The 27,089-nt window shown below is 38.3% G+C and overlaps 1 protein-coding gene across 1 annotated transcript in view; it reads left to right on the plus strand.

The window, feature by feature from the left end:
• LOC136261923 (E3 ubiquitin-protein ligase rnf213-alpha-like) overlaps positions 1-27,089 on the plus strand; it is a 225,384-nt gene that overhangs the window by 114,876 nt on the left and 83,419 nt on the right. The window contains exons 17-32 of the mRNA XM_066056017.1: positions 1,598-2,187; positions 2,236-2,389; positions 2,701-2,918; positions 4,161-4,457; positions 4,573-5,660; positions 5,713-5,813; positions 5,861-5,935; positions 11,359-11,465; positions 11,884-12,022; positions 12,187-12,367; positions 12,420-12,639; positions 12,895-13,153; positions 15,727-15,892; positions 16,029-16,200; positions 16,257-16,381; positions 16,432-16,626. Of these exons, the coding sequence (XP_065912089.1) occupies positions 1,598-2,187; positions 2,236-2,389; positions 2,701-2,918; positions 4,161-4,457; positions 4,573-5,660; positions 5,713-5,813; positions 5,861-5,935; positions 11,359-11,465; positions 11,884-12,022; positions 12,187-12,367; positions 12,420-12,639; positions 12,895-13,153; positions 15,727-15,892; positions 16,029-16,200; positions 16,257-16,381; positions 16,432-16,626 (4,087 nt within the window). The remainder of the gene's footprint in view (positions 1-1,597; positions 2,188-2,235; positions 2,390-2,700; positions 2,919-4,160; positions 4,458-4,572; positions 5,661-5,712; positions 5,814-5,860; positions 5,936-11,358; positions 11,466-11,883; positions 12,023-12,186; positions 12,368-12,419; positions 12,640-12,894; positions 13,154-15,726; positions 15,893-16,028; positions 16,201-16,256; positions 16,382-16,431; positions 16,627-27,089) is intronic.

The following is a 27,089-nucleotide window of genomic DNA, read 5'->3' on the forward strand; positions in this document are numbered from 1 at the left end:
TGAAGACAGACTTATAAATGTATTTCATTGCATGATTTAATTCAATATTTGATAATATTATTATATATTATAATACTCTAATAGAGTGCACATTTTTTGAGGACTTCTAATAGAACATACATAGAATGTTCTAGAACAATCTAGTACTTCTATTGGTAGATCTATGAAATCACAAAGGTTTGATTATAAGCAGATTTCAACTAGAAATTTCATTTATAAAGCAGAAAGTAAGAGAGGTGATCAACCAAGGTAGAAGTGGTTCAGTGGTTAAGGATGCAGATGTTAGGTATGGAGGTCTCTGGTTCGAATTCTGGTAAGTTTGTTTTTTGACATTTTTTGCACACCCTGCGGTGACTGCTCTATTAGAGTATCTCGATCCGCGATTTTACACTTGCTTGGTTTTTGCTTTATAACTTTGTCGCTGTAACTCTATTGCTATTCAAACTATCAAAAGGCACTGCTACGATGATCAGCCTTTTTACACACCAATTTTCAAATTATTTTTATACTCGGTTTACCCTGTAGCTGTGACAGAAGTTTGATCTTTTTTATGTGAATAGACGCTTATAACTCCTTGAATATTCCTCAGATTCACAACAAACTTGGTACATGAATCCACTGTTACACACGCGACAAATTCTTGTGCTAATGCGACAAATTCTAATGCCAAAGTGACAAATTTAATTGCCAAGGATATGAATTCATTTGCCAAAGTGACAAATTCAATCACCAAAACAACAAATTTAATTGCCAAAACCTGTAAGTTTTTATTTTATTTAATTTGCACAGCCTTCACAGTGTCACTTCTCATTGACAAAATGTCACAAGGAGGTGTCATGTAGGTACATGCTCTAAGTAGATCTGTGACCACTGTCAAAGTCTTGACCCCTCCGAAATTTCACTTTGACCTGTGACTAAGAGCTTTTTTCAATCTTTGACGTGGTAGGTATAAGGAGCAGGGGGTCTGGGGTACAGGCCTATAGGTATTTTTATATGTTTCAGGACTGAAATTTTTGCACAGATATCTAAATATTATGCTTTCTTAGTAAGTGGCCTGCGTTGTTCAAGAACTGTAGGGAGAGGATCAGTGACAGTCAGTTATGAGCCTGATGTCATAATAGAATGGCATACAAAGAACTGTATACATTTAATTTGCAAACAATTGAAATCCTAGCAGGCCTAGGTGTGCCCATGGTATGGTGAAAATTTTTTCATACTCAGCAACAACTGGTAACCTTACATGTGGTCACCTCCCCACCTTCCCAAAAAAAAAGAAAAAAATCCATACATCATGATACTCTAATAGAGCAGTCAATCAAATATTCTAACAGAACAGTCGGGACACATGCCCCCTATGCACCCCTATCCACCACTGCTCCAGTACCATCTTGCAAGTCACTGTATAAGATACGTATTTCTGTGCATCGTTTGGTTTGTTTGTTTGTTTCTGTGCATCTCAGGTTTTTGCAACAAATAATTTAATGCCTTGTTAGTTAGACTTCAGTATTGTGCTTCTAAGCTGGATCTGGATTGTGATTGTTCAGCATTGCATGGCTATAGTTACTTCTTTTGACCTGCATAATTATGTTATATACAGGTTTAACTGGAAAACTTAGAGGGGAACTCAATGCTCATCATCAAGAATTTACTGTAGGGTCACTGTTTGAGCCTAAAAGTGACAAGTCTGCTGGACTAAAATGTGTGTGTTTTAGTACTGATGATGTACCAGAAGATTTATTTAAGTGTTTGTTTATTGTTGGAAAAAAGAATCATAATGATATATTTGAAACATGTTGGCGCCAGAAGTGTAACTTATATGCTGATTTACCATCGTTTACTGAAGTATACCAGAAGGTGTGTGCACCTGTGATGGATGAATGCAAAGAAATCTTAGTGACCCTTGAGCAAAGAAGTATGACATTAGAAGATGTTGAAAAGCATTTTTCAAAGTTTGAAGAAAATGAGCTTCATAAAAACTTACTGAAACTTTGTTCAGGTATTCAAGAATGTTATCCTACAGACAGGTCAATACCAAGTGACAAAAATTGGATTCGTTTAGCTGTTAGTGACATACAAATTTATAAGAAAATTAGTGGGTATATGAAAACAGCACAAATTGTGTTAGAACTAAGGAATGCTATGAACTGGAAGGGTGATTTCACTGCGGTAGATACACTTGCTCAACAAGTAAGAGTGTGGTATGATGATGTATTAGTTTATACACCATTTATTTAGATGAATAAGAAGCTAACCCTTAAAGTCATCAACCAAGACTTGATAGAAGCAGGGAGAGAATTAACAGAATTAATGGCTCCTGGACGCTGTGAATGTTTAAAAGAATTATCTAAAAGTGCTGACTTGGTTAAATGGCTAAAATCAGAAACAGGAAGTTAGTAATTTTCTTATAGTCATTATACAGTAGAACCTCAGTTATCTGAACCCCTTGAGACCAGGGGTGGTCCATAAGTCTGAAAAGTCCGTATCTCAAACTGTGTATAAATAACCTTAAAATAGCATAAAGAATTATTTTAATATCAGTATTTTCAATTATCCTAATAGAACAGTCACTACTCTAATAGAGCAGTCATTTCCATAGTTTGGTTAACCAAGAATCTGGGTAACTGAGGTTCCACTGTACCAATGCAAAAGAAAGCACATGCGGCAATTAAACATTTTAGTGATGTTAATATTCAATTTTAGGTGTGGGAGCTGTGGCCAATTTTGTTGAAGTTGCTACCAGTACAACGGGCGAAGGAGATTTTCACTTAGATAAGCTCTCTATGTTGCACACAGTAGCAACAGGGTACTCCTCTCTGATATTTGATACCAAGGCTACCACTGGCTTTAAAGAATTGAGCAGAAAATGTAGTTATCTTTGGAGTGCATTGGAAGTGAACAGAAATTTGCCGCAATATCTGGTAAGGAATTAAAAGTTTTTTAAGAAAGTTACAAATTCCAAAATGCAAAGCTATGTATGAATGTCTATGTATTTACTTTATAAAGATAAAAGAAAACTTTACATATACTAAGCATCTATATAGCCATACCATGATCTGTTGAACCAAATTAATGTTTTGCATCTATTTATTCTTAGAAAATGATATGCATGAAACCCTTTGAGCTTTGGGAGATAATGAGGTGTTTAAAACTTCTGGGGAGGTTCTATAAAATGGTTAGAGACCTCTAGAGAGGTTCTCTAAAATGATCAGAGACCTATATATCAGGCTGCATATCTCCAGTTGAGGGAATCACCACATAGCACACCTTACTAATGACCATTGATGTGCTAAGTAGCATTGCAGATCTCACTAATGATCACTGATCTGCTATGCCTCCCTTCAGGAAGCATAGCAGCATAGCAGATCAGTGATCTTTCCTTCATAGATAACAATGCAGAAAGCAATTTTGGGTTTACATTTTGTACAAGATATGATGACATGATGATGTTATACTCAACCCACAATCAATCAATCTACTAGCATAAATACACTCCCACCATCAGTTAGAGACCACTCACTCAGATCTTTGTGGCTTTAAAAACCCCTTGGCTTTGCCTTGGGTTATTAAAATCGCAAAAATCCTTGTGGTAGGTCTCTAACTATAACTTTTAGTTACGAAGATGGAAACACTGTATTGTATTAATAGAATGAAGTGGTATAAATGTGTATGCATATATGCTTTGATAAGCATTTTGTCGAAGTTGGGCTTTATCAAACAGTACAGTAGTACTGTTTAGTAGGGTTCCGCCCAAAATGACAGGCACCACCCAAAATACTGCCTCTAAAAACCATCATAGAAATATTACATGTAATGAAAATCACCTTTACAGAATAGTCTTAGTCCATCCCAATTACAGCATGTTAATAAGAAAACACTTACAGGCAGCCAGATATTGAATTTAAAAGTCACCAAAACCCGAATTTTGGTCTGCCTGCCTTCCTGCCTGCCTGACCACAATCGCAAGGCTAGAGGGCATAGAATCACATCATTAAACACACTAACACACCCTGATTAGAGCTGCATGGGTGAAAAAATCCTTACTTTTGCATTTGAGTAATTAACAATTGTTATACCATTTTTATGCCTATAAGTTGAATTCACATATAAGTTTGGGACAGCTATGTGTAATTCTAGTGTTGTTTCCGTAATTTTTGTCACAGAAACAATGTAAAGGAGACCTAGACTGGTACATTGAAATTAAGGAAATACAAGGTGATGTAGAAGTTACTTCTGTGAACCAAGTTGAGGATATTAACAACCATGGATCATATACCATCAGCTGTAAAGGAAAGAATATTATGCAATCTATTGGAGATGCCATCACCCTAAAAATTTTAAGGGTTAAGGCTGCGAAGAAACAATATTCATTTAATGACCTTAGGGACTTGGAAAGTAAGTTAGTGTTAATCCGAGGCAGAAATACAAAAGGAGGAGCGGAAATTGATCGGTTTTTAAATGTAAGTATATTTTTTAGTTATACTATCCATGGTACTCAATATAATAACTCCAGACCTGTGTATGAGTATTTGTTTATTAGTTGTTTGTTTTTTTGTTGTTTTTTTTAATTTGCAGGTATTTCATCTGGTCTGTAGAATTGCAGATACCTTACATGATCTACAAAATGCTGGGCACACAAACTACATTTCGTGGTCTTTAACATTTGCATGTTCAACAGTGTCTGAGGTTGGGTTGGCTGACCAAGCAACCAGCATGGAAAAAGAACTCAGCTCTTTGCTTGACTCAGTAAACCAACATCGTCGTGAGTTTCATGCGCTGAACTATTTTACTACACAACAGTTACTACAAATAAGACGTGAACTTGGTAACTTAAAGCGGCTTAAGCCAAATACTATAACAGTAGAGCTATACTCATTACTGATGAGTTTTTCTTTGACCATTAGTTCTGATGAGGTTAATAATATAGTTGAAGAAGTCATTGCAATATTCAGTGAGCAAGAAGCTCTTGGTAATTCCAATATTGAAGAACAAGCAAGTATTGAAGCATCATCATCTATACCTGGTACTGAAGACCAGTTGGTTGAGACTGTTGAATATTCAATGGCAGAAAATGAATTGGAAGACAATGTCAAACTTGTAAAGGAAGAATTGGAAGAGTTAATTCAAAATCTTTCTGAAGATGAGGAAGCACTGTACGAGGAATTGAGAACTGATGCGAAATATAGCAAGATAGTTTGCTACAAAGCTGTAAAACATGCATTTTCATTATGTGCTGATGACGATGATAAGTTGGTAGTTGCTATGGATTGGTGCTTTGATAATGCTAACCAGTACAATGACATGGATAATGATGAAGCTAATGTTGGATATGACTCTGTTGAGACTATTAACAAAAATATTGTCAATGTAGCTAATAATGATGATTCAGAGGTTTTAGCACAACAAATGACTAAGTCAGAAAAGCCTGTACAGAAAGAAAACATTGATATTAATCACCCTGTGGTGCAGAAGTTAATTGTAGAATTAGGGTTTTCACCAAATCTTGCTATCAAAGGAACAACATTGTACAATGGGGATTTTGATCTTGCATCAGACTGGTGTTTAAATGCTGAAACTGAAGATGATGATGGAGTGCAGCCATTGTTTGGCTCTGGTAGTCATCCTATACCTTTACAGGATGAAGAGACCGAAGTGGCTGTTGGGTAAGCTTTTAAATACTTATAGTTATTTGATTGGTTATGATGTCACTGGTAGTGATGAATGGAAAGAAGTTAAGGATGAGGCATCAGCTACTGAATACTTGGGTATACTAGAAACTGCAACTGTGCTTGAACAAATTCATGATAACTTTGCTGGTGTGTACGTATGCATACATAATCATTTTATATTCTGTCACTTATAGGTTTAGAGGAAGCTAGATATTTTCCTGACAAAATTTTACATTCTGGAGAACCAAATCTTATAATTGTTGCACCTGGTAAGCACCTACTTTATGTGGTATTTGTAAATACTTGATGTTTATATTGTAAACAAATGTAAAGATATTAAGCTAATCTAATCCAAAACAGCCAAGCTGTAAAAAAACAGTGCGGCCCTCAAAAAGGCTATGGTGAAAAAAGATGTGAAATCCAAGGTGGCGGCCAAGAAATGGCTGTGATGGTAGATTAATGGTAAAAATTTTAATAACGACAATTCAGGTGAATTTTTGTGCCGCTTGATCTTGGCAAAAAATTCACCTAAATTGCCGTTATTAAAATTTTTACCATTAATCTACCATCACAGACATTTCTTGGCCGCCACCTTGGATTTCACATCTTTTTTCACCATAGTTTTTTTGAGGGCCGCACTGTTTTTTTACAGCTTGGCTGTTTTGGATTAGATTTCATTTCTTTTTGTATTTCTATACCCCAAAGCCGGCCATAGCGGCTTTGGGACTTTTTTAACCTGTCTTTTTTTCTTTACCACAGGAAGAAGAAAAGATGAAGCAGATGTACCTTAAATATTTCTGATTTTATCAGTAAATGTACAAATTATATATATATAATACATATATTTATTACAGAACTCTTCATGGTGGTTTCTTTGTAACTGAACACTCTACAAGGTGACTTCTTCTTGCTGCTCTCTCTACAGGGTGAAGTGTTTGTAGCTGAATAATCTACAAGGTAACTTCTTCTAGCTGATCTCTCTATAGGGTGATTTGTTTGTTGCTGAACTATCTACAAGGTAACTTCTTCTAGCTGATCTCTCTACAGGGTGATTTGTTTGTAGCTGAATTCTGTGCAGGTGATTTGTTTGCAGCTGAGCTCTTTACAGAATGGTTTCTTTGTAGCTGAACTCTCTACAAGGTAACTTCTTCTAACTGGTCTTTCTACAGGGCAATTTGTATGTGGCTGAATTTTCTACAGGGTGATTTCTTTGAAGCTGAACTCTTTACATGGTGGTTTCTTTGTAACTGAACTCTCTACAAGGTAATTTCTTCTAGCTGATCTCTCTACAGGGAGATTTGTTTGTAGCTGAACTCTCTACAGGTGATTTGTTTGCAGCTGAACTCTCTACATGATGGTTTCTTTGTAGCTGAACTCTCCACAAGGTAACTTCTTCTAGCTGATCTTTCTACTATGTGATTTGTTTGTAGCTGAACTCTCTACATGATGGTTCTTTGTAGCTGAACTCTCTACAAGGTGACTCCTTCTAGCTGATCTTTCTACAGGGTGATTTGTTTGTAGCTGAACTCTCTACAAGGAAACTTCTTCTAGCTGATCTCTCTACAGAGAGATTTGTTTGTAGCAAAAGAAACCATCATGTAGAGAGTTCAGCTACAAACAAATCACCTGTAGAGAGTTCAGCTACAAACAAATCTCTTTGTAGAGAGATCAGCTAGAAGAAGTTTCCTTGTAGAGAGTTCAGCTACAAACAAATCACCATGTAGAAAGATCAGCTAGAAGAAGTTACCTTGTGGAGAGTTCAGCTACAAAGAAACCATCATGTAGAGAGTTCAGCTGCAAACAATCACCTGTAGAGAGTTCATCTACAAACAAATCTCCCTGTAGAGAGATCAGCTAGAAGAAGTTTCCTTGTAGAGAGTTCAGCTACAAACAAATCACCCTGTAGAAAGATCAGCTAGAAGAAGTTACCTTGTGGAGAGTTCAGCTACAAAGAAACCATCATGTAGAGAGTTCAGCTGCAAACAAATCACCTGTAGAGAGTTCAGCTACAAACAAATCTCCCTGTAGAGAGATCAGCTAGAAGAAGTTACCTTGTAGAGAGTTCAGCTACAAAGAAACCATCATGTAGAGAGTTCAGCTGCAAACAAATCACCTGTAGAGAGTTCGGCTACAAACAAATCTCCCTGTACAGAGATCAGCTAGAAGAAGTTTCCTTGTACAGAGTTCAGCTACAAGCAAATCATCCTGTAGAAAGATCAGCTAGAAGAAGTCACCTTATAGAGAGTTCAGTTACAAAAAAACCATCATGTAGAGAGTTCAGCTACAAACTAGTGACTTTGTAGAGACATCAGCTAAAAGAAGTTACCTTATAGAGAGATCAGCTACAGAGAAACCATCATGTAGAGAGTTCAGCTGCAAACAAATCTCCCTGTAGAGAGATCAGCTAGAAGAAGTTTCCTTGTAGAGAGTCCAGCTACAAACAAATCACATAGTAGAAAGATCAGCTAGAAGAAGTTTCCTTGTAGAGAGTTCAGCTACAAACAAATCACCCTGTAGAAAGATCAGCTAGAAGAAGTTACCTTGTGGAGAGTTCAGCTACAAAGAAACCATCATGTAGAGAGTTCAGCTGCAAACAAATCACCTGTAGAGAGTTCAGCTACAAACAAATCTCCCTGTAGAGAGATCAGCTAGAAGAAGTTACCTTGTAGAGAGTTCAGCTACAAAGAAACCATCATGTAGAGAGTTCAGCTGCAAACAAATCACCTGTAGAGAGTTCGGCTACAAACAAATCTCCCTGTACAGAGATCAGCTAGAAGAAGTTTCCTTGTACAGAGTTCAGCTACAAGCAAATCATCCTGTAGAAAGATCAGCTAGAAGAAGTCACCTTATAGAGAGTTCAGTTACAAAAAAACCATCATGTAGAGAGTTCAGCTACAAACTAGTGACTTTGTAGAGACATCAGCTAAAAGAAGTTACCTTATAGAGAGATCAGCTACAGAGAAACCATCATGTAGAGAGTTCAGCTGCAAACAAATCTCCCTGTAGAGAGATCAGCTAGAAGAAGTTTCCTTGTAGAGAGTCCAGCTACAAACAAATCACATAGTAGAAAGATCAGCTAGAAGAAGTTACCTTGTAGAGAGTTCAGCTACAAAGAAACCATCATGTAGAGAGTTCAGCTGCAAACAAATCACCTGTAGAGAGTTCAGCTACAAACAAAACTCCCTGTAGAGAGATCAGCTAGAAGAAATTACCTTGTAGAGAGTTCAGTTACAAACAAACCACCATGTAGAGAGTTCAGCTGCAAACAAATCACCTGTAGAGAGTTTGGCTATTTGTAGCTGAACTCTCCACAAGGTAATTTCTTCTAGCTGATCTCTCTACAGGGCGTTTTGTTTGTAGCTGAACTCTCTACAGGTGATTTGTTTGCAGCTGAACTCTCTACATGATGGTTTCTTTGTAACTGAACTCTCCACAAGGTAACTTCTTCTAGCTGATCTCTCTACAGGGAGATTTGTTTGTAGCTGAACTCTCTACAGTTGATTTGTTTGCAGCTGAACTCTCTACATGATGGTTTCTTTGTAGCTGAACTATCTACAAGGTAATTTCTTCTATTTATCTCTCTACAGGGCGATTTGTTTGTAACTGAACTCTCTACATGGTAGTTTCTTTGTAGCTGAACTCTACAAGGTGATTTCTTCTAGCTGAACTATCTCTTTCCATAGTTGCATGAACTCCCTACAAGGTAACTTCTTTTAGCTGATCTCTCTACAGGGTGAATTGTTTGTAGCTGATCTCTCTACAGGGTAACTTGTTTGTAGCTGATCTCTATACAGGTTACTTGTTTCTTGCTGATCTCTTGAATTCTCTTCAGGGTGACTGCTCTATTAGGATGACTGCTCTATTAGAGTATCTCGATCTCGCACTTGCTGCACCAAGTTGGATTTCGTGTTATAACTCCGTGGCTTTAAGTCTGATTCTTCTACGCCATTGAAAAGCCTTTCTAAGATGATTACTCCATCTATACAGCGATTTTCAAAGCATTACCCCAAGTGGTTTATCTGGTAGGCGTGGCAAGTAGTAGTTTTTTATTAGCTAATCTCAATTGCATAATTATTACACACTGTTGGTTTTTTCATGGTATCTTCCTGGTTTTTAGTTCGATTTCTTTCAAACCACAAAAGGTTTGAGGTTCAATAGTTAACCTATTCACCCACCGATTTTCAGCTTCTTCCCATACGCGGTTTACCCTGTAGGCATGACAACATATTGGTGTTATTTTTCGTGAATAATCGATCATAACTCTTTTGCTGTTTATCGTATTCCAGCCAAAGTTGGTACAGTGATGTGCCTTTATACCCCCCCTTCAGTGTGCCAAATTTCAAGGCAATCGGATATTGCGTTTGCGACCCCCCCTTCGGTGTGCCAAATTTCAAGGCAATCGGATATTGCGTTTGCGTTTTATAGCAGTTTTTGTAAGTGTGCGAAAAGAGGAAGAAAAATAAGAAGAAAAAAAAAAAAACTAAGAAACTAAGCCAATTTTTGAAGTCGCATATCTCGGGAACGCTTGAAGCGATTTCGCTCAAATTTGGAATGTGGAGTGCTGAAGGTGGAGGGAATGTCCACAGCAAAAATCGTCTTGTTTCATCAAGGCATCACAGAGCTACGGAGGTGCGAAAATTGCGTTTTCTTTCTTCCTGTCAATATACTCACGGGTGTTGCGCGCCGGCTTCTTGGGCCGCACGACACACTACCATGTGTCTTGATATAGAGCTAAATGTACTAAACAACAGAGATTGTTGTTCACCAGTAACCATATAATCCATGCCAAAACAACAAAATGGGTGCAGCCTTCAAAAAATCCCAAACTGGCAAATTTGACAGTTTATGGCCAGCTTTTGTGATTTAGTCTTTTTGTTTTTTGTACAGGCATTATTATTGTAGAGAACAAAATGTAGTATCAATTTCTACATGCCAAACTTTCCAGACTTTATATCCAGAATTGGCTTAACTCACTTACTGCCATAACTACTATATGGTAGAATTGATTATAAATGCCCGTAGCATCACTTTGTAAGTGCTCTGTAATGTCTGTCATAAACGTCTTAGTAGCCCCTGTGCTTATCCTGAAGCAGTCACACCCCTAAGTGAATGAGAAGCACTTGTCACTCATGGCTTTATGTCCGTAGCTAATTGTCTGGTTTCTTTCAAGTTACAATTGGTATAAACTATCTCTGAATGTATTTCTATCTACAGGTATGTAAGCAGTATATGTTATACTGTGGCTGTAACAATTATAGCTTAATCCAATGTGTACTAGACTTTTGAAGGTAAACATGATGTAATAATTTTTCCCTCCTCAAAATTAAAAAAAAAATTAATCTCTTGCAGTACATTGAAAAACATGCCCTGGATATTTACCTGTGAATATCAAAAATCTAACCTGTAGCCTTAGCCATTATTGTCAAGTTATGTTTGTCTGAAGCATTACTCAGTTAGTCACCAGAAACTTTTGTTTAATAACCTTTTTTTTGAATTACGGAATTGTTCAGAATTGTTTGTCTTTACTATGAAAAACTATATCAACTTGATTGCACCAAACTAGTGCTGCCAACCAAGAATCAAAAGGTTCATGTCTGGTTTTAGTGAGAAACACAAACTTCATGTAGTTCCCTGTGCAGGACCAACATTATCTCTGCATGATCAAGCAGTGTGCTTTATTACATGTATGTAGGTGATGTCCTGAAGGCTGTGTTGTCTTTGTATATGAGAGATCCCAAATTGCCGTTACCTTCATCAGCAGAAGTCTGTATTTGTACATCTACCACAACTGCTGAAGAGGTAAACAACTTTTTTGTTAGTGTGTTTATGAAGTTGCCTCTGATACATAGTATTCCTCATTCACTAAATGCTAAGAGAATGTTATACTATTTCAAAAATTGCAATGACTTATTTTCTTGTTTGATAATAATTACAGTGGAACTCTTAACAAACTCTCTGAATTAAGGACATAACAGAAAAAAACCTTCATAATAAGAACAAAAATTTTGGCCATAACTAATACATTTTTCACCTCTGAAAGAGGAAAACCTCTGTATCACAGCAAAAAGTGGCCAAAAATTCTGGGTCTCAAAATCCCCCTAATAGAGAGGTTCCACTGTAGCACTTAACTACGTAATAATGTTATACCATTAGAAGTTTATGATTGCTTTTGATTATCACAATCAGTATTTTGTTGTGATAATTTATTTTGTCAAAGGTTGAGCTTCTATGGCATAGGGCAATGAAAGACCCTGGTTTTAAGAATATTTATTGTCTTGCACATGCTGAACGACTGTCTTATCAAGTATGCGAAGCTGCATTTAAGGAGTATGACAATCTTTCTCAAGGAAATAATGGTATGTTTTGTAATATTATGTTATGATAATTTTCTTTCTTGTTGGTAAGGTATGCAGTAATTTTAATTTAATCATTGTTTCTGCACCTTTAATGTAAAACAAATACGTATGTTACATCATAAAGCAGCTTGTACGTTGTTGTGTCTTTTGTTGTCATTTTACAGGTTATCGTGTAGCTATTGTGTGTAGTTTGGAGGATGAAGACAGGGCTCACATTGTGTCTAAGTTACATCAATATCGGCGGGAATATCCACCTCTTCCTACCCCAAGTGAAATATCCTTGTACCTCAAAAAGCATTTCATCAATGAAGATCCTAAATGTGCAGCAAAAATTGATTATGAACTGTAAGAGATATTAGAATGCTATTCTATATTATAATTTTTATTTACCACAAAGGTCTTCAGTTAGAGTAGTAGCATCTGACATATCAGGAATGGGGAAGAGTTTGTATGTGAAGAGATTGGCCCAAAAATTACATACTCCACAATCACATGTCATCGTACCAATTCATGGACCTGTGGTTAATGCTGATACAGTCATGACATCATTGTGTAAACATGTACCTGACTATTCTGCTCCTCCTGCCCAAATCATTCACTTTGATATTGCTTCTTCTGTGAGTTGTTATATTATTATTGTGTAGTATTGTGTGTAGTTATGCTGAGGAGTTTGGTCACATTTTATCATTCATCTCATAAAGGTTGGATTATATATTCATGCCAATGGGTTCCGCAAATTAGTACAATGTGTTGCTGTTAAACAAGCCTTAACACCTAGCACAATGCTTGCATGGTTGCATAATTTCGTGTCATAGGGATAATTCATGACCAACTCCTCTCAGTAAAACAAATCACATTTCGTATCTCTGCAGGTTTTGTCTGATGTTGATACGCTGCTGTTCAGCTTATTGATATTGAAGTCACTCACCAACAGCAAGGGTCAAATTTGGCAATGTCTGCCTGTTCAATATTACATTGTTGAAGTAACATACATTGACCTAAAGTCAAGGATCAAGTACCAAAAGTCTAAAGGATTACTTCCCAGTACCATGTCACTTTTAGAATTGTTCCCAACAGTGAACTGCCCAAGTCCATTAGAAGTTTTAAATAGCACCGACACACAAAGCATAGGTACAGCATAATACAGTGAAACCTGTCTAATCCAGCACCTGAATAATCCCTATTGTAGCCAGCATAAAAGTCCCCAAATACCTATCATACAAAGTTCCCATATTATGTAGCTGTAAAGCGGCCACCTGCCTAATTGCACGCTACAGTCACACTTGTAATTTCCATTACCTTAAACACTTGTACATTTATCGTCGCATATAACGGTCATCACTTTTTATTATATAACAATTCTTTAAATCTTTTAACAAACAATTTCTGTCCAGTAAACCTATATGCACAAGGTACTTCAACTCCGAGCCCCACTCCACGATTCACTCATGGACCAGTGACAGTACAAGTAGCATTATTCCCACTGTGACTTATGAAGTAGCTTACATTCCTGCTTATACTTTGGGACAAATGTCCAACAACATCCCCTTCTTTTTCCACAGCCACAGCAAATGCATCGTACAGGTTTCCAGTTTCTTTCTTGACAGACAACTCTTCACCAACATAAGGAGTCCATACTTCTTTATAGACATGGTGTCCTCGGATATACAATGTTAATTCAAAAGCATCGATGTGACTACCTGCCATGCCTGATGTTATGCCCCCTCCAGATATCAGCCCTCACAATAAATGATGTATTCATTTGTGTAACAGGTTAAAATTAAACTTGCCAAACACGTATATAATCACAAATTGAAGTTGAGGCTTCTGGCTGATGAACAGCTGCTATGGTGTCAAAATTATCAAGAAATGAACTGTCGCTAAAAGAGCATTATAACGTGATTAAGTACCGTAAAAAAACATCCTCAAGACAGCACTCGTGCTATTGCTGGAGTATTCAAATGCGGTCAAACTCAGGTCCAACAAATTCTGAAGAACAAAGAGAGGATTGTGCTTGAATTTGAGACAAAAGGGGAGCCATTTACAAGGAAACGCAAACGAAAGGCTACATTTCAATCGGTAAATGATGCGGTGTATCAGTGGTATAATTGTTTGGTAAGGCAAAGGAATGTCCCGGTAAGTGGGACTATGCTACGAGCTGAAGCTCGTTTAATCGCAGAAAAGCTTCACCAGCCAGAGTTTAAAGCGTCAAATGGTTGGCTACAAAGTTTCAAAAACCATTATGGTTTAAAGCAGCTAACTGTCAGTGGTAAAGCAGCTGATGTTCAACAAGAAACTATAGATGGCTGGTTTGAAAGACTCAAAGCTTTGGTCCAGGGCTATAAATTGGAGGATATCTGGAATGAAGATGAAACAGGCTGCTTTTACAGGGTACTCCCTGATAAAACATTAGCTGAGAAGAGAAAGGAATGTAGAGGTGGAAAGAGATCAAAGGAGCGTCTTACTGTAGCATTTTTTGCCGGTGATAAAGAGCCACCTATTGTAATTGGAAAAGCTGCCAAACCTAGATGTTTTAAAGGCATAAGAAATTTGAAAAAGCCACATGGTGTTCCATATTATTCTAACGCCAAAGCTTGGATGAATAATGAAATAATGATAACTCTTCTTGCAACATTGAACAGACGACTACTGAGAACTGGCAGAAAAATTCTATTGTTGATTGATAATGTGTCTTCTCATGACCCAGCTTTGCAAGAAAAATTCTCAAACATTAAAGTAGTATTTTTACCCATAAATACAACATCAAAGCTGCAGCCATTGGATGCTGGCATAATTAAGAATTTTAAATGTCATTACAGGAAGTTACTTTTAAACCATGTCCTGTAACAAATTGATGGTAGCAGTCTTAGTGCTTCTGAAATTGTGAAGTCCGTTAATGTTTTGACAGCAATTCGATGGATTAAAGAAGCCTGGGACCGAGTAAAGCCTGAAACCATACGTCGGTGTTTTAAGACCTGTGGCATAAACCTTGATGGTACAGAAGATCAGCCTCCAGGAGATCCATTTGCTGATATACAAGAAAGTCTTGATGGCCTTGTAAAACAAATTAATTCAGCATGCACGTCTGAAGAATACCTAAATGCAGATGATGACTTCTGCACTTGTCAGTCATATGACATAGATGGTGAAGCCAGTAATTGGAGGGAAGAGCTACGTGCTATAGCTTGTGCAAGTGTTGAAGATGATGAGCCATCTGATGTGGAAATCAGCGGTGAAGATGATGAGCCTGAGCCAGAGAAGAGTTCCATTAGTACACACACAGAAGCTATTTCTGTGGCAAATGATCTACTGCTATATTTATCTCAAAGTGGTGAAGAAGAAATTGCTGAGACTATGGGGAAAGTCGTAACATCTTTACAAAATGCAAAGATGCAGCTGAACTTAGAGCAAACTACAATAACTAAATATTTTGCAGCTGGTTAGGTGCTGTATATACTGACATAGCTAAGCATCAGCATTACCAATTGTACTGTATACATTTAATATGTTTAAATTGACTTGTGTAATCCAGCCAAATTCATTGCAAATCTAGATGACCGATTAAGACAGGTGAATTGTAATGCAGCCACCTGTCTATTAAGGCCAGAAAATTCTGGCCCAAGGGTGACCGGATTAGACAGGTTTCACTGTACAATATTATTTTTTGTTGTATGTATATTGCATACTCGTTTGGCATCTTTTAGGAAAAAGCATAGTGTTCATGGATGATGGTATATTTCGAAGTGCAAGGTTTCAGCGTGTCTACCAGTATTTGAAAAGATTTTCTAACTACACAAACTTGGCTAAGTTTAGTTATAGGTTTAGTAGTGTGGAAGGAAATGTACCTGAAGCATTAAATTTACTATTGAAGTGAGTTTTATTGCAGCCATAATAACTATAACCATATTGATCGTGACACATATATTATGTTGATGTAATTTGAATCGGGTCAAATATCAACTGCATTTTGTGAAGTGTGAACCATGGTAGTATACAAATTGTATAGGCACTGTGGCATCCGAAATCCTTCCTGGGCAGAATTACAGAACTTTGTGAAATTTCTGAATGTTCAGTTGAGTGATTGTGAGGGTTCGATATTTTGCAATGAGGCAGTGGTTGGTGATATTCTACAAGGATTTAAGCAGTTTGTTGTACAGTTTATGATCAGAATGTCACGAGTATGTTAGTTATGAAATATCTGATAATAATTCATATACTATTATGTATAATGTAGGATTTTGCTACACCTTCACTAAAAGCTGCAGTAATGTATGCAGAGAATGATGATAATATTGACGATATCCAAGAAGATGTTACAAAAAAGTATGAAATCGTAGAAAGAAGAGCTTGGGAGTCAAGGTAAGGTGATTGTGATTGCATTGTTGCTAATGTTAGCATGCTTATTGCAGCTTTCATCCTTACCTCTTCTTTAACCAAGATCATGTCAGTGTAACTTTCCTTGGCTTTAAGATTACAGCTGATGGTAATCTTGTTGATCCTAAAACTAATGAAGTCATTGAAGGAGGTCTGATGACAAAACAGTTACGAGATGGACTTACTCTGCAGAGAGTTAATTTTGATGAAAACTACAATGCTTGGGACAAGTTAGCCATCTCATAAATGCATAGCACAATATTTTAACACACACATGTACCATAAAGCCACCTAACTAGAAAGGTAAATTTCTGGGTACATATCTGGCTGGCCATGGTACATTAAAAGTAACCATGGCTACCATGACCTTTATGTAGTAGTGAAAATCGATTATGAAAATTAGTCAATGATCACATGATCTTTACTAAGAGTATGATTTTCCAGAGGAGGTTGGACATGCTCTAAGCGCCACTAAAACAAACTATACAAAAATCGTTTTATTGAGGAGGGAGATAAGCCAATCTCAGTGTAATGCATTGATTGTATCATCATTGTTCCATTTATAGAATACATACATGACAGGTCTGGTAAAGTTGTATACACCAAACCGCAACTTATTAATTTCACCCAGAATTCAAGCATTTTTTACAAAACAAAGTACATTGTCCTGAAGCTTACGTGAAGCACACTCTGAATATCTAAAGATCCCCAGTAAACCCCATCATTTTTCAGTTTTTTATTGCGACTATTGAGAGTCACGTGAAATACCTAATAAAATAATGTAATTAAGAGTAATATATTTAGATAACGCTTAGAGCATGTTCAATCTCCTCTAATGAATACCAGTGTGCTTACCCTTTAGATAACGCTTAGAGCATGTTCAATCTCCCCATGAATACCAGTGTTTTGTAACTTTTATCCTTGCTACCCTATGAGTTTACAAACATCTGTTTAAGTGCTACAGTTTGTTTGCTTATTCACAAACATTCTGCTACATTTTCAAATACAGACCACACCTACTGTTTAATAACATGAGGTAAGCATGCTTACCCCTGTAAATTTTGGTAAACTTTATATTACAATCTTTAAACAATATAGTGGCTTTAAAACACTTGTTAAATAACCTTTTCATGGACTTGACCGATCAAACGCACATACGATGTTACTGCTGACTGACTCTTAATTGAAATTTTTGCGATGTCTATGTAAAATTCCATTTGTTAGACTTGTATTGGCTTGGGTGATTGGTTGGCTGCCGCAGGCTATTAGCCTTGGCCTCCAACTGATGTACTTGGGTAGCTGGTGGTTTAGTCAGCTGGCAAACAGATCCACACTGCAATGTCCCAAGGACCTGCTGACTCTTAAGTAGTGATGCACCGATATCACTTTTTCACTATCGATCCGATACTGATACATTTGAGGCCGGAAAATGGCCGATACCAATCCGATACTGATACTTTTCCCCACAGGCATTTCTCAACAGCTGGTGATTTGAATAATAGTTAATAAACCAGCTTACTAAACTCACTTGCTAATCTCATCAACTGCAGTTTGCTGATTTTGTGGTTATCAATTACGCAAAGATAATAGTTTATGGCTTCAATGAATCTTATTTCGTGGCTTACTTCAGTTTCCACTGTACTAACAATGCTAGTAGCTGCTTCTTTTAAGGAATTCATGGCTTATATCATCTTTTGCTCAACTCTGTTCGATGCGCTATGTACACCGCCATCTTGATAAGTAATTAAATGATGTTATTTAAAGTATCGGTTGGTATCGGGCATTTATAGCCTTACCAATACAAGTCCAATACCACCAAAATTGGGCTGATACCAATACTAGTATTGGTATCTAGTATTGATACCAATACTAGTATCGAGCATCATTACTCTTAAGAATAGCTCCTTTTGAAGCTTCCTTTCGGCTGGTGTCTGTACCTCCCTTGACTCCTGGTCTGCAATCACAATGTCAAGTCCTGGTAAGTGGGATGCCGACAGGGTGATTCTCCACTGCAGGCAGCAGTCCCAGAGTGTACAAACCACTCTCATCAGGTCTGGAGAACTAGTTCCCCCCATCTGGGAGACATATGTCAGTGTTGAGACATTGTCCATTATTAGATGGATGTGTCTCTGTGCGCTGGGGCCATCCTTTGCAAATGTCTGTACTACTAACAGGACTGCTGTCAGTTCTAACATATTGATGTGCAGGTCTCGCTCCTGATGGGACCATGGTCCTCCTGTCCTGACTTCCTGGCACACTGCTCCCCATCCTGCATCTGAGCAGTTCTTCTGTCGCTCTCTGATCTAGTGTCACCAGTGTGTTGAATGACTTCGACCTTCTGAGTGACTGGATCTTCAACTGTTGCAACTGACGGTAATGTAATGGGGCTGACAGTAGTGCTTGGGGTGCCACATTCAACTTTCCCAGCAACTGTGATAGCTGCCAGATTGGCAGCCTGTCTCGAATCAGGATCTCTTGACAAATTTGTACTGTGTCCTGTACTTTCTCCTCTAGGAGAAAGAATTTCATTTGCCTGGAGTCCACTTGGAACCCCAGGAACTGGATCTGCTGGGATAGACTCAGTTGTGATTTCTCTCTGTTGATGGTAAAGCCCAAAGACTCCAGCAGCTGCATTGTCAATTCCACCTGGTGTAGCAAGCCTTCCCTGGACTGATGCATAATCAGAATGTCGTCCAGGTAATGATCGATTGTAGTCCCTGCCTCCGCAAGTATGCCATGACTGGCCGGAGAAACTTTGCAAATGTGCGGGGAGCACTGCGAAGTCCAAATGGAGGACAGGTGAACTCGTAAATTTTTCTGTCCCACATGAACCTCAGAAAATTCCTGTGTTCCTGGACAACTGCTACCAACAGGTATGTGCCCAAGGTACACATCCAATCTTCTGTTCGCAATAGATCCTTGATCATTCCTGACCCTTCCATTTTGAAATGGAATTTCTGGACAAAGCAGTTCAGAGGTTTCAGATTCACCATGGGTCTGAACAATCCGTCTTTCTTTGCTACAAGGAACAGCCTGCTTATGAATTGGTCCTGGCAAGTAGATGCCATTACCACTGCTCCTTTCTGAAGCAGGTTCTGGACTGCCTCCCTCACCAGCAAGGACCCTTCTCTTGACGATACTGAAGTGATCATTGGGTGGAAGGGAGGCCTGGCCCACTTGATGTGATAGCCTTGTACCACCTGTAGAGTCCAGGGGTCCGATGTTATTTGTTTCCAACTGGAGTTGTCTAGAAAACTGGACATTTTCCCTGCTGGTAAAATATAATTGAGTGGTTTGGATGCTTGGGAGGGAATCTCTATTTCCGGTGACTGTGAGCTGGTATGGGTTTCTTGTGCTGGTAGAAAGCCTTCTTGGGGTTGGAATTGTACGGTTTGTACTGGTGTTGTTCCCCTTGTTGCCATACTGAGCTGGGGGGGCGCCTTGGGACAAAAATGACCTAGATCCTTTGGGTCATCCTCAAATGGCCTCTTCCGTGGGTTTGATCCATCATCCACCACTTTAACCAGAGCTTTGTCAGCGTCAATCTTCTTCAATGCTTTCTCAAGGAAGCCTGGACCAAAGAGGTTATTCTTCCTGTTATCATAGGTGTCTTTCGTGAGGATCTTCATGCTGAGATTAATCCTTCCCCAAGCTATCTTTCTCTGTTCGATGTTTATTGCTTGGGAGGTGCTACCCACTTGCACCAAGGCTCTCTGGAGCAACCAAACCATCTGCTCATTTGTGGGTTTTGCATCTGGTCTGATTAGATCGGACCACAGACAGGTAAGAGGGCCTGTGACCTCAAGCAACTGTTCATGGAGTTTATATAGAGTCTTTTCTGCTCCAAAATGTGGGTCTTTGCCCTTCTTGGAAAGCTGTTCTTCCACCTCTGGGTCCAGCTTAGGAGCCTGTAGTGCGCTGAGGTTTGGGAAAGTCTGTAAGGATGGCTCAGCGTTCCTTATCTTCCAAGCATTTATTAAAATGTTTGTTAAGAAATTTAGCCATAGAAGCAAGTGGTTCCCACAACTCCTCGTCGTTAATCTTTGGATTGAACTCGTTGAAACTCCTTAGACTCCTCAACACCAAGTTGACACTTGACAAAGTCTGAGTCAGCCATTGACTCATTATCACTATCACCTCCAGCATCCTCCAGATTGTTATTATTCATCGCAGGCTCCGTTACTGCTGGAGCTAGTGTCTCACCACTTGAAGCAGCCTGTGCGGCTAGCTGATGTTGTGGGTTAATCCACTGGAAGGATATGGTCAGGAAGGGAGAACAAGGAAACCATGACGTGGAGAATGGAGCAGTCCCATTTGGAGCCGGAAACATCCCGCTAGGGGTTGGAAACATCCCGAACGGAGTCGGTAAGACACTACCTCCAGTCGTCCCACTAAGAATGAGATGCGAAAACTCCACTGTTCCCAGATGCTGTAGAATCTCCACCCTTTTCGCTGAGTCTTGTAATAGAGCATCAATATCCTGCCCAGAACTGACGTTCTGGGTGTCTGCTGTTTGTTCTACCATCAGAATATTTTACACGTGTCACTGAACTACAAACACTGCTGCGCAGCAAAAGGAAAAAAAGCAATGATGTAATGCTCAGGGACTATTTGTAGGGCAGAAGAAGCCAGAGGGAGAAACATGTGCAAGATTCTACTTTTAGAACTTACTGTAGAGCTACAAACTTTCTGTATGTATGCTAATTTAAAGGAAATACCAGTATTACATGAAGTGAATCTGACGAAATATAATTAATTAAATGTAAATAATGCACAGCCATTATTAAAATTTATTAACGTTAACATCATTGCAGCTATCACCTTTGATTTCACAACTTTTTTCACCCAAGCTTTGAAGGCTGCATCCTTTTTTTTTACAACCTGGCTGTTTTGTGTAGATTTCATTCCTTTTTGTACTCTATTTTTTTACCACCATTTCTTCTTATCTACAGACACAGTGATGATTACTGAAGACAGAAGATTGTTTTATTTTTGACTATATTTTTAATATTAGTGTAATGATTACCTCTAATGGAGTACAAGTTATTCTAATAGGATGCACATAGAATGTTCTAGAATTTCCATTTGAAATTGTGATTATTAAGTAGATTTACGCTAGAATTTTCATTTATAAAGTATAAATTACATAAGATGAGCAACTGTGATAGCAGTTTAGTGTTCAGTATGGAGGTTCCTGGTTCAAGCTGTGGTAAGTTTTTTTACATTTTTCATGTACTTTTTTATCCTGCGGTGACTGTTGTATTAGAGTATCTTGATCCTACAATTTACAGTTGTTTGGTTTTTGCTTTGTAATTCAGTAGCAGACATGGGTCAAGCCTTAAGCACTTGTACTTATAAGCACCTTAAGGTTACGGAATAGCTTTAAAATGCGTGGGCGGAACAAATTACAAAACCTCCTTTAAACCAAGCAGGGATAAATAATTTCAACAACTGTGTTGTGTTAGCAATACAACTAATTGTGCTTGTTTGTTTTTACTATAGAACAACGACTGTTCTTGGGTGTGTGGTCCACAATAGAGCGATGTTTTATAAAAACGTGCCACCAAAAACCAGACTAACAGATTACTAAATCCTTATAATTTCAACACAAGTGACTAAACAACTAAAATATCTAGGTCCTGTGGAAGCGATTTTTTAATTTACTGGTTGTATAGACGTTTTATTGAACTATTAGTAGTTTTTTCGAGTGAAACAAGTTCTTTGAAGGCTTGTATCTGAGTCACTGGGAAGAAACACGCCAAAAACGCTTCCACAGGACCTAATAGATTTACTATACAGCATCACTAAGCCCCAGAAATGCCAATAGAGCTTACAGCTTTTGCTGTATTTAGCGGCGGAAAAACATGGTAGTGATAGCTGGAGCTGAGCGATGTACGGGCTGGCTTACTTGTGTTACTACAACAAATTGTAGTGTTCCACCTGCCTCAAACTACACTGGAGCTACATAAAAACATTAAATATGAAGGGCTTCACCTTCATTTAAAACTTTTCACGCTGCTAGACTGGTTTTATGGGCTTCTCAAAAAGTATTGATAGGCATTCAAAATTCTGAATGATTGCCCGTGACTATACCGTCACCTGAAGCACTTGATTTGAAGTGCTTTGAAGTGCTTAAAAGTATTTGTTACTGTGCAGCATTTGTGCTTGTGCTGGTACTTAATTACTTATATTTCAAAGTGCTTATAAGCACATTTTAAAGCACATAAGCTGCCAGCTCTTATCAAAAGTCTTTGATCCAATGAGCTTCTCATTTAACGGCCATAAGGTGCTATCAAATGTGAATAATTGTTCTATCAGATGTACCTGTAGAACAATTATTCAGTGTAGCAGGGAAAGTCTTCAGGTCTGAGAGGTGCAGATTGAAAGATGAAACTTTTACCTATTGATGTTTGTTCATTATAACAATAGTACTTAAAACAATAGGTGCATGACTGCATGCACCATTATATATGTTTGTTAATAAAGTAATTAAGTAATTATAGCAAGCACTTAAATAGTGCTTCACTTTGTACTTGAAGCATTTACTCAATTGCAGCATTTGGGCTTGTGCTTGTGCTTGTACTTAAGCACTTATACAGGTGCTTGAAAACTGCTTCAAGCCCTTGACCTAAGTGCTTGACCCATGTCTGTTCAGTAGCTGTTACTCTTTATTTTTCAAACCATCAAAAGGCACTGCTATGATTGCTAGCCTATGTGCACACCAAATTTCAAGTTATTCCCATAAACGGTTTGCCTGACAAAAGTTTCACTTTTTTACATGAATACACATTTACAGCATCATGGATATTTATAAGATCCACTGCAAACTATATCTAATCCAAACAGCCAAGCTGTAAATAAAGAGTGCGGCCCCCAAAAAAGCCAGGGTGAAAAAAGATGGCACCAAATTCACCTGAATTGTCGTTATTAAAATTTTTACCATTAACCTACCATCACAGCCATTTCTTGGCCGCCACCTTGGATTTCTTTTTTTATTTTCACCCTGACTTTTTGGGGGCTGCACTCATTTTTTTATAGCTTGGCTGTTTTGGATTAGATATCACTTCTTTTTGTATTTGTATACCCCAAAGCCGGTCATAGGCTGGCTTTGGGGCTTTTTTGACCTATCTTTTTTTTCTTTACCACAGGAAAAAGAGAAAGATTTGAAGCAGATTTTTAATACTTAAGTATTTTTGATTTTATCAGTAATTATACAAATTTTATAAATACAGTATTAATTTTATTGCATGCTCTACAGGATAACTTGTTTCTAGTTGATCTCTCTACTGGGTGACTTGTTTCTAGCTGATCTCTCTACTGGGTAACTTGTTTGTAGCTGAACTCTCTATATTGTGTCTAGTTTCTAGCTGATCTCTCTATAGGGTGACATGTTTCTAGCTGATCTCTCTACAGGGTGACTTGCTTGTAGCTGAATTCTCTACAGAGTGGTTTCTTTGTAACTGAACTCTCTACAGGGTGACTTGTTTCCAGCTGATCTCTCTACAGGGTTATTAAGTCTGGCTGAACTCTCTACAGATTACTGGCTGATCTCTCTACAGAGTAACTTGTATGTAGCTGAACTCTCTACAGGGTGGCTTCTTTGTAGCTGAACTCTCTACAGGGTGACTTGTGTCTAGCTGAACTCTCTACAGGGTGACTTGTTTGTGCACTGGCTGAACTCTCTACAAGGTGACTGAACTCTCTACAGAATGGTTTCTTTGTAGCTGAACTCTCTACAAGGGGACTTCTAGCTGATCTCTCTGCAGGGTGATCTGTTTGTAGCTGAAATATCTACAGGGTGATGTTTGTAGCTGAACTCTCTACAAGGTGACTCTTCTAGCTGATCTCTCTACAGGGTGACTTGTTTCTAGCTGATCTCTCTACAGGGTGACTTGATTCTAGCTGAACTCTTTACAGGGTGATCTGTTTGTAGTTGAAATCTCTACAGGGCAACTTGCTTGTAGCTGAATTCTCTACAGAGTGGTTTCTTTGTCTCTACAGGGTGACTTGTTTCTAGCTGATCTCTCTACAGGGTTATTAAGTCTGGCTGAACTCTCTACAGATTACTGGCTGATCTCTCTACAGAGTAACTTGTATGTAGCTGATCTCTCTACAGGGTGACTTGTTTTCTAGCTGATCTTTCTACAGGATAACTTGTTTCTAGCTGATCTCTACAGAGTAACTTTTTTGTAGCTGATTTGTGACTTGCTTGTAGCTTAACTCTATAATATTATTGTGTCTAGTTTCTAGCTGATCTCTCAACAGGGTGACTTTTCCTGCTGATCTCTCTACAAAGTAACTTGGTGATCTCTCAGCAGGGTAACTTGAACTCTCTAGTACAGAATGACTTGAAATGTAGTTGATGGGTTACTTGTTTCTAGCTGATCTCTCTTCAGGGTGGCTGCTTTATTAGAGTGACTGCTCTGTTAGAGTATCTCGATCCCGCACTTGCTACATGGAGTTGGATTTCGTGTTATAACTCTGTGGCTTTAAATCTGATCCTTTCTAAGGTGATTAATCCATCTGTACACTGATTTTCAAGTTATTCCACTGAGTAATTTGTCTGGTAGGTGTGGCAAGTATTTGTTTTTTTTATTAGCTAATCTCGATTGCATAATTGTTACACACTGTTGGATTTTTTGTTGTATCTTCGTGGTCTTTAACTCGATTTCTTTCAAACCACAAAAGGTTTGAGGTTCAATAGTTAACCTATCCATGTACCGATTTTCAGCTTCTTCCCATAAGCGGTTTACCCTGTAGGCATGACAATATATTAGTGTTATTTTCGTGAATAATCACTAATAACTCCTTGACTGCTTATCGAATTCCAGCCAAACTTTGTACCAAGATGCGTCTTTATACTCCCTTTCTGTGTGCCAAATTTCAAGGAAATCGGATATTGCATTCACATTATATGGCAGTCTTTGTAAGTGCACGAAAAGATGAAGAAAAACAGGAAGCTAAGCCAATTTTTGAAGTCTCATATCTTGGGAATGCTTGAAGTACTTTTGCTGAAATTTGGTTTGTAGGGTACTGAAGTTGGTGGGCGTGTCCACAGCAAAGATTGTAGTGTTCCATAAAGCAGCACGGAGTTACGAATCCATGAAAATTGCGTTTTCTTTCTTCCTGTTAATATACTCACGGTGTTGCATGCTGGCTTCTTGGACTGCACGACACACGGTCTTGATGATCTTTATCTACATCAAGCAGTAAAAAACAAAGAAAAATTTGAGACTTTGGCTGCCTATATCTGACGAATGGCTAAAGCAAATTCAATCAAATTTGTTGTGTGGCCTACCCTACCTGGCAGACAGCTAATGCAGAAATGGTATGCTTTGGAGAAAGAACCGTGGAAATATACATGCATGAAAATCCAGATTTCTTTCTTCCTGCATGGCAGCTTTCTTGGCCACACAACATGCTACCGTGTGTCTTAATGTACCACTTTGCAAAGCAGTTCAATAGCACCACCAGTACCATAATTCATATACGGCACTGCTGCAGACTTCAGCGAGTGCATTATATTATAGCATAAAACACACTCAGTGCAGTTTTGCACACCACAATGGGTGCATCATGCAGTATATTGCACTGGCTGCGATTTTGTGCTAGATTGCCCAAACTCACCTCACCTAATAGGTGGAAAGATACTTCAGAATTCTTTTATAGCCTGCCATACAAAATTGTGGGGCCAGAGATCAAACATTACCTATACATTTAGGATACAATTTCCAAAAAAAAAAAAAAGAAAAACAGCAGAAACACTGTGGCCACAACACTACATGTATATATCAAGGTGGTTATATATATATATCAAGACACACGATAGTGTGTCGTGCGGCCCAAGAAGCTGGTGCGCCACACCGTGAGTATATTAACAGGAAGAAAGAAAACGCAATTTTCACACCTATGTAGCTCTGTGATCCCTTATCCGATTGGAACCAAATTTGCTAGAGACGTGCCGCCCAGTTAGGGGAGTCTACATACCAAATTTGAAGAAAATCGCTCCAGCCATTTCCGAGATACGAGCGAACAAAATTTCATTTTAATTTCTTCGTTTTTTTCTTCTTCATCTTCTTCATTTCGCACACTTCGCAAAATTCGCCATAAAACACGAATGCGTGCTCGGATTGGGCTGAAATTTGGCACACTTAAAGGGCTCATTAAGGCAGATCTCCGTACCAACTTTGGTAGGAGGAATCCGATGAACATTCACGGAGTTATGACCGATTATTTGCGTAAAATAAGGTCGAAGGTCTGTCACGCCTACAGGGTAAACCCCTTGGAGGAATCAGTTGAAAATTGATATGTAGATGGAGCAACCATCGTAGGAGTACCTTTTTGTGGTTTGAAATGAATCGAGATAAAGACCATGGAGATATGACACAAAACCCAACCTGTGTCAAAATTACGCGATCGATTTTTATGAATAAAAAAATTATTAGTTTTCATGTCTACCAGACAAACCGCTTAGAGTAACGAGCTGAAAATCTGTATGTAGCTGGAATAATCATCATAGAAAGTTCTTGCAGTAATACAGAAAAATCGGATTACAAATCACTGAGTTATGATTCGAAAGGCAACTACGTGCAGCAAATGCGAGATCGAGATACTCTAATAGAACAGTCACCCTAATAAAGCATTCAGTTGCATGTATAATTTACTCAGTTATATTACATTGCAAGTTATTCTG

The sequence above is a fragment of the Dysidea avara genome, chromosome 7 (genome assembly GCF_963678975.1).
Source record: "Dysidea avara chromosome 7, odDysAvar1.4, whole genome shotgun sequence".
In the NCBI taxonomy this organism is placed as follows: domain Eukaryota; kingdom Metazoa; phylum Porifera; class Demospongiae; order Dictyoceratida; family Dysideidae; genus Dysidea; species Dysidea avara.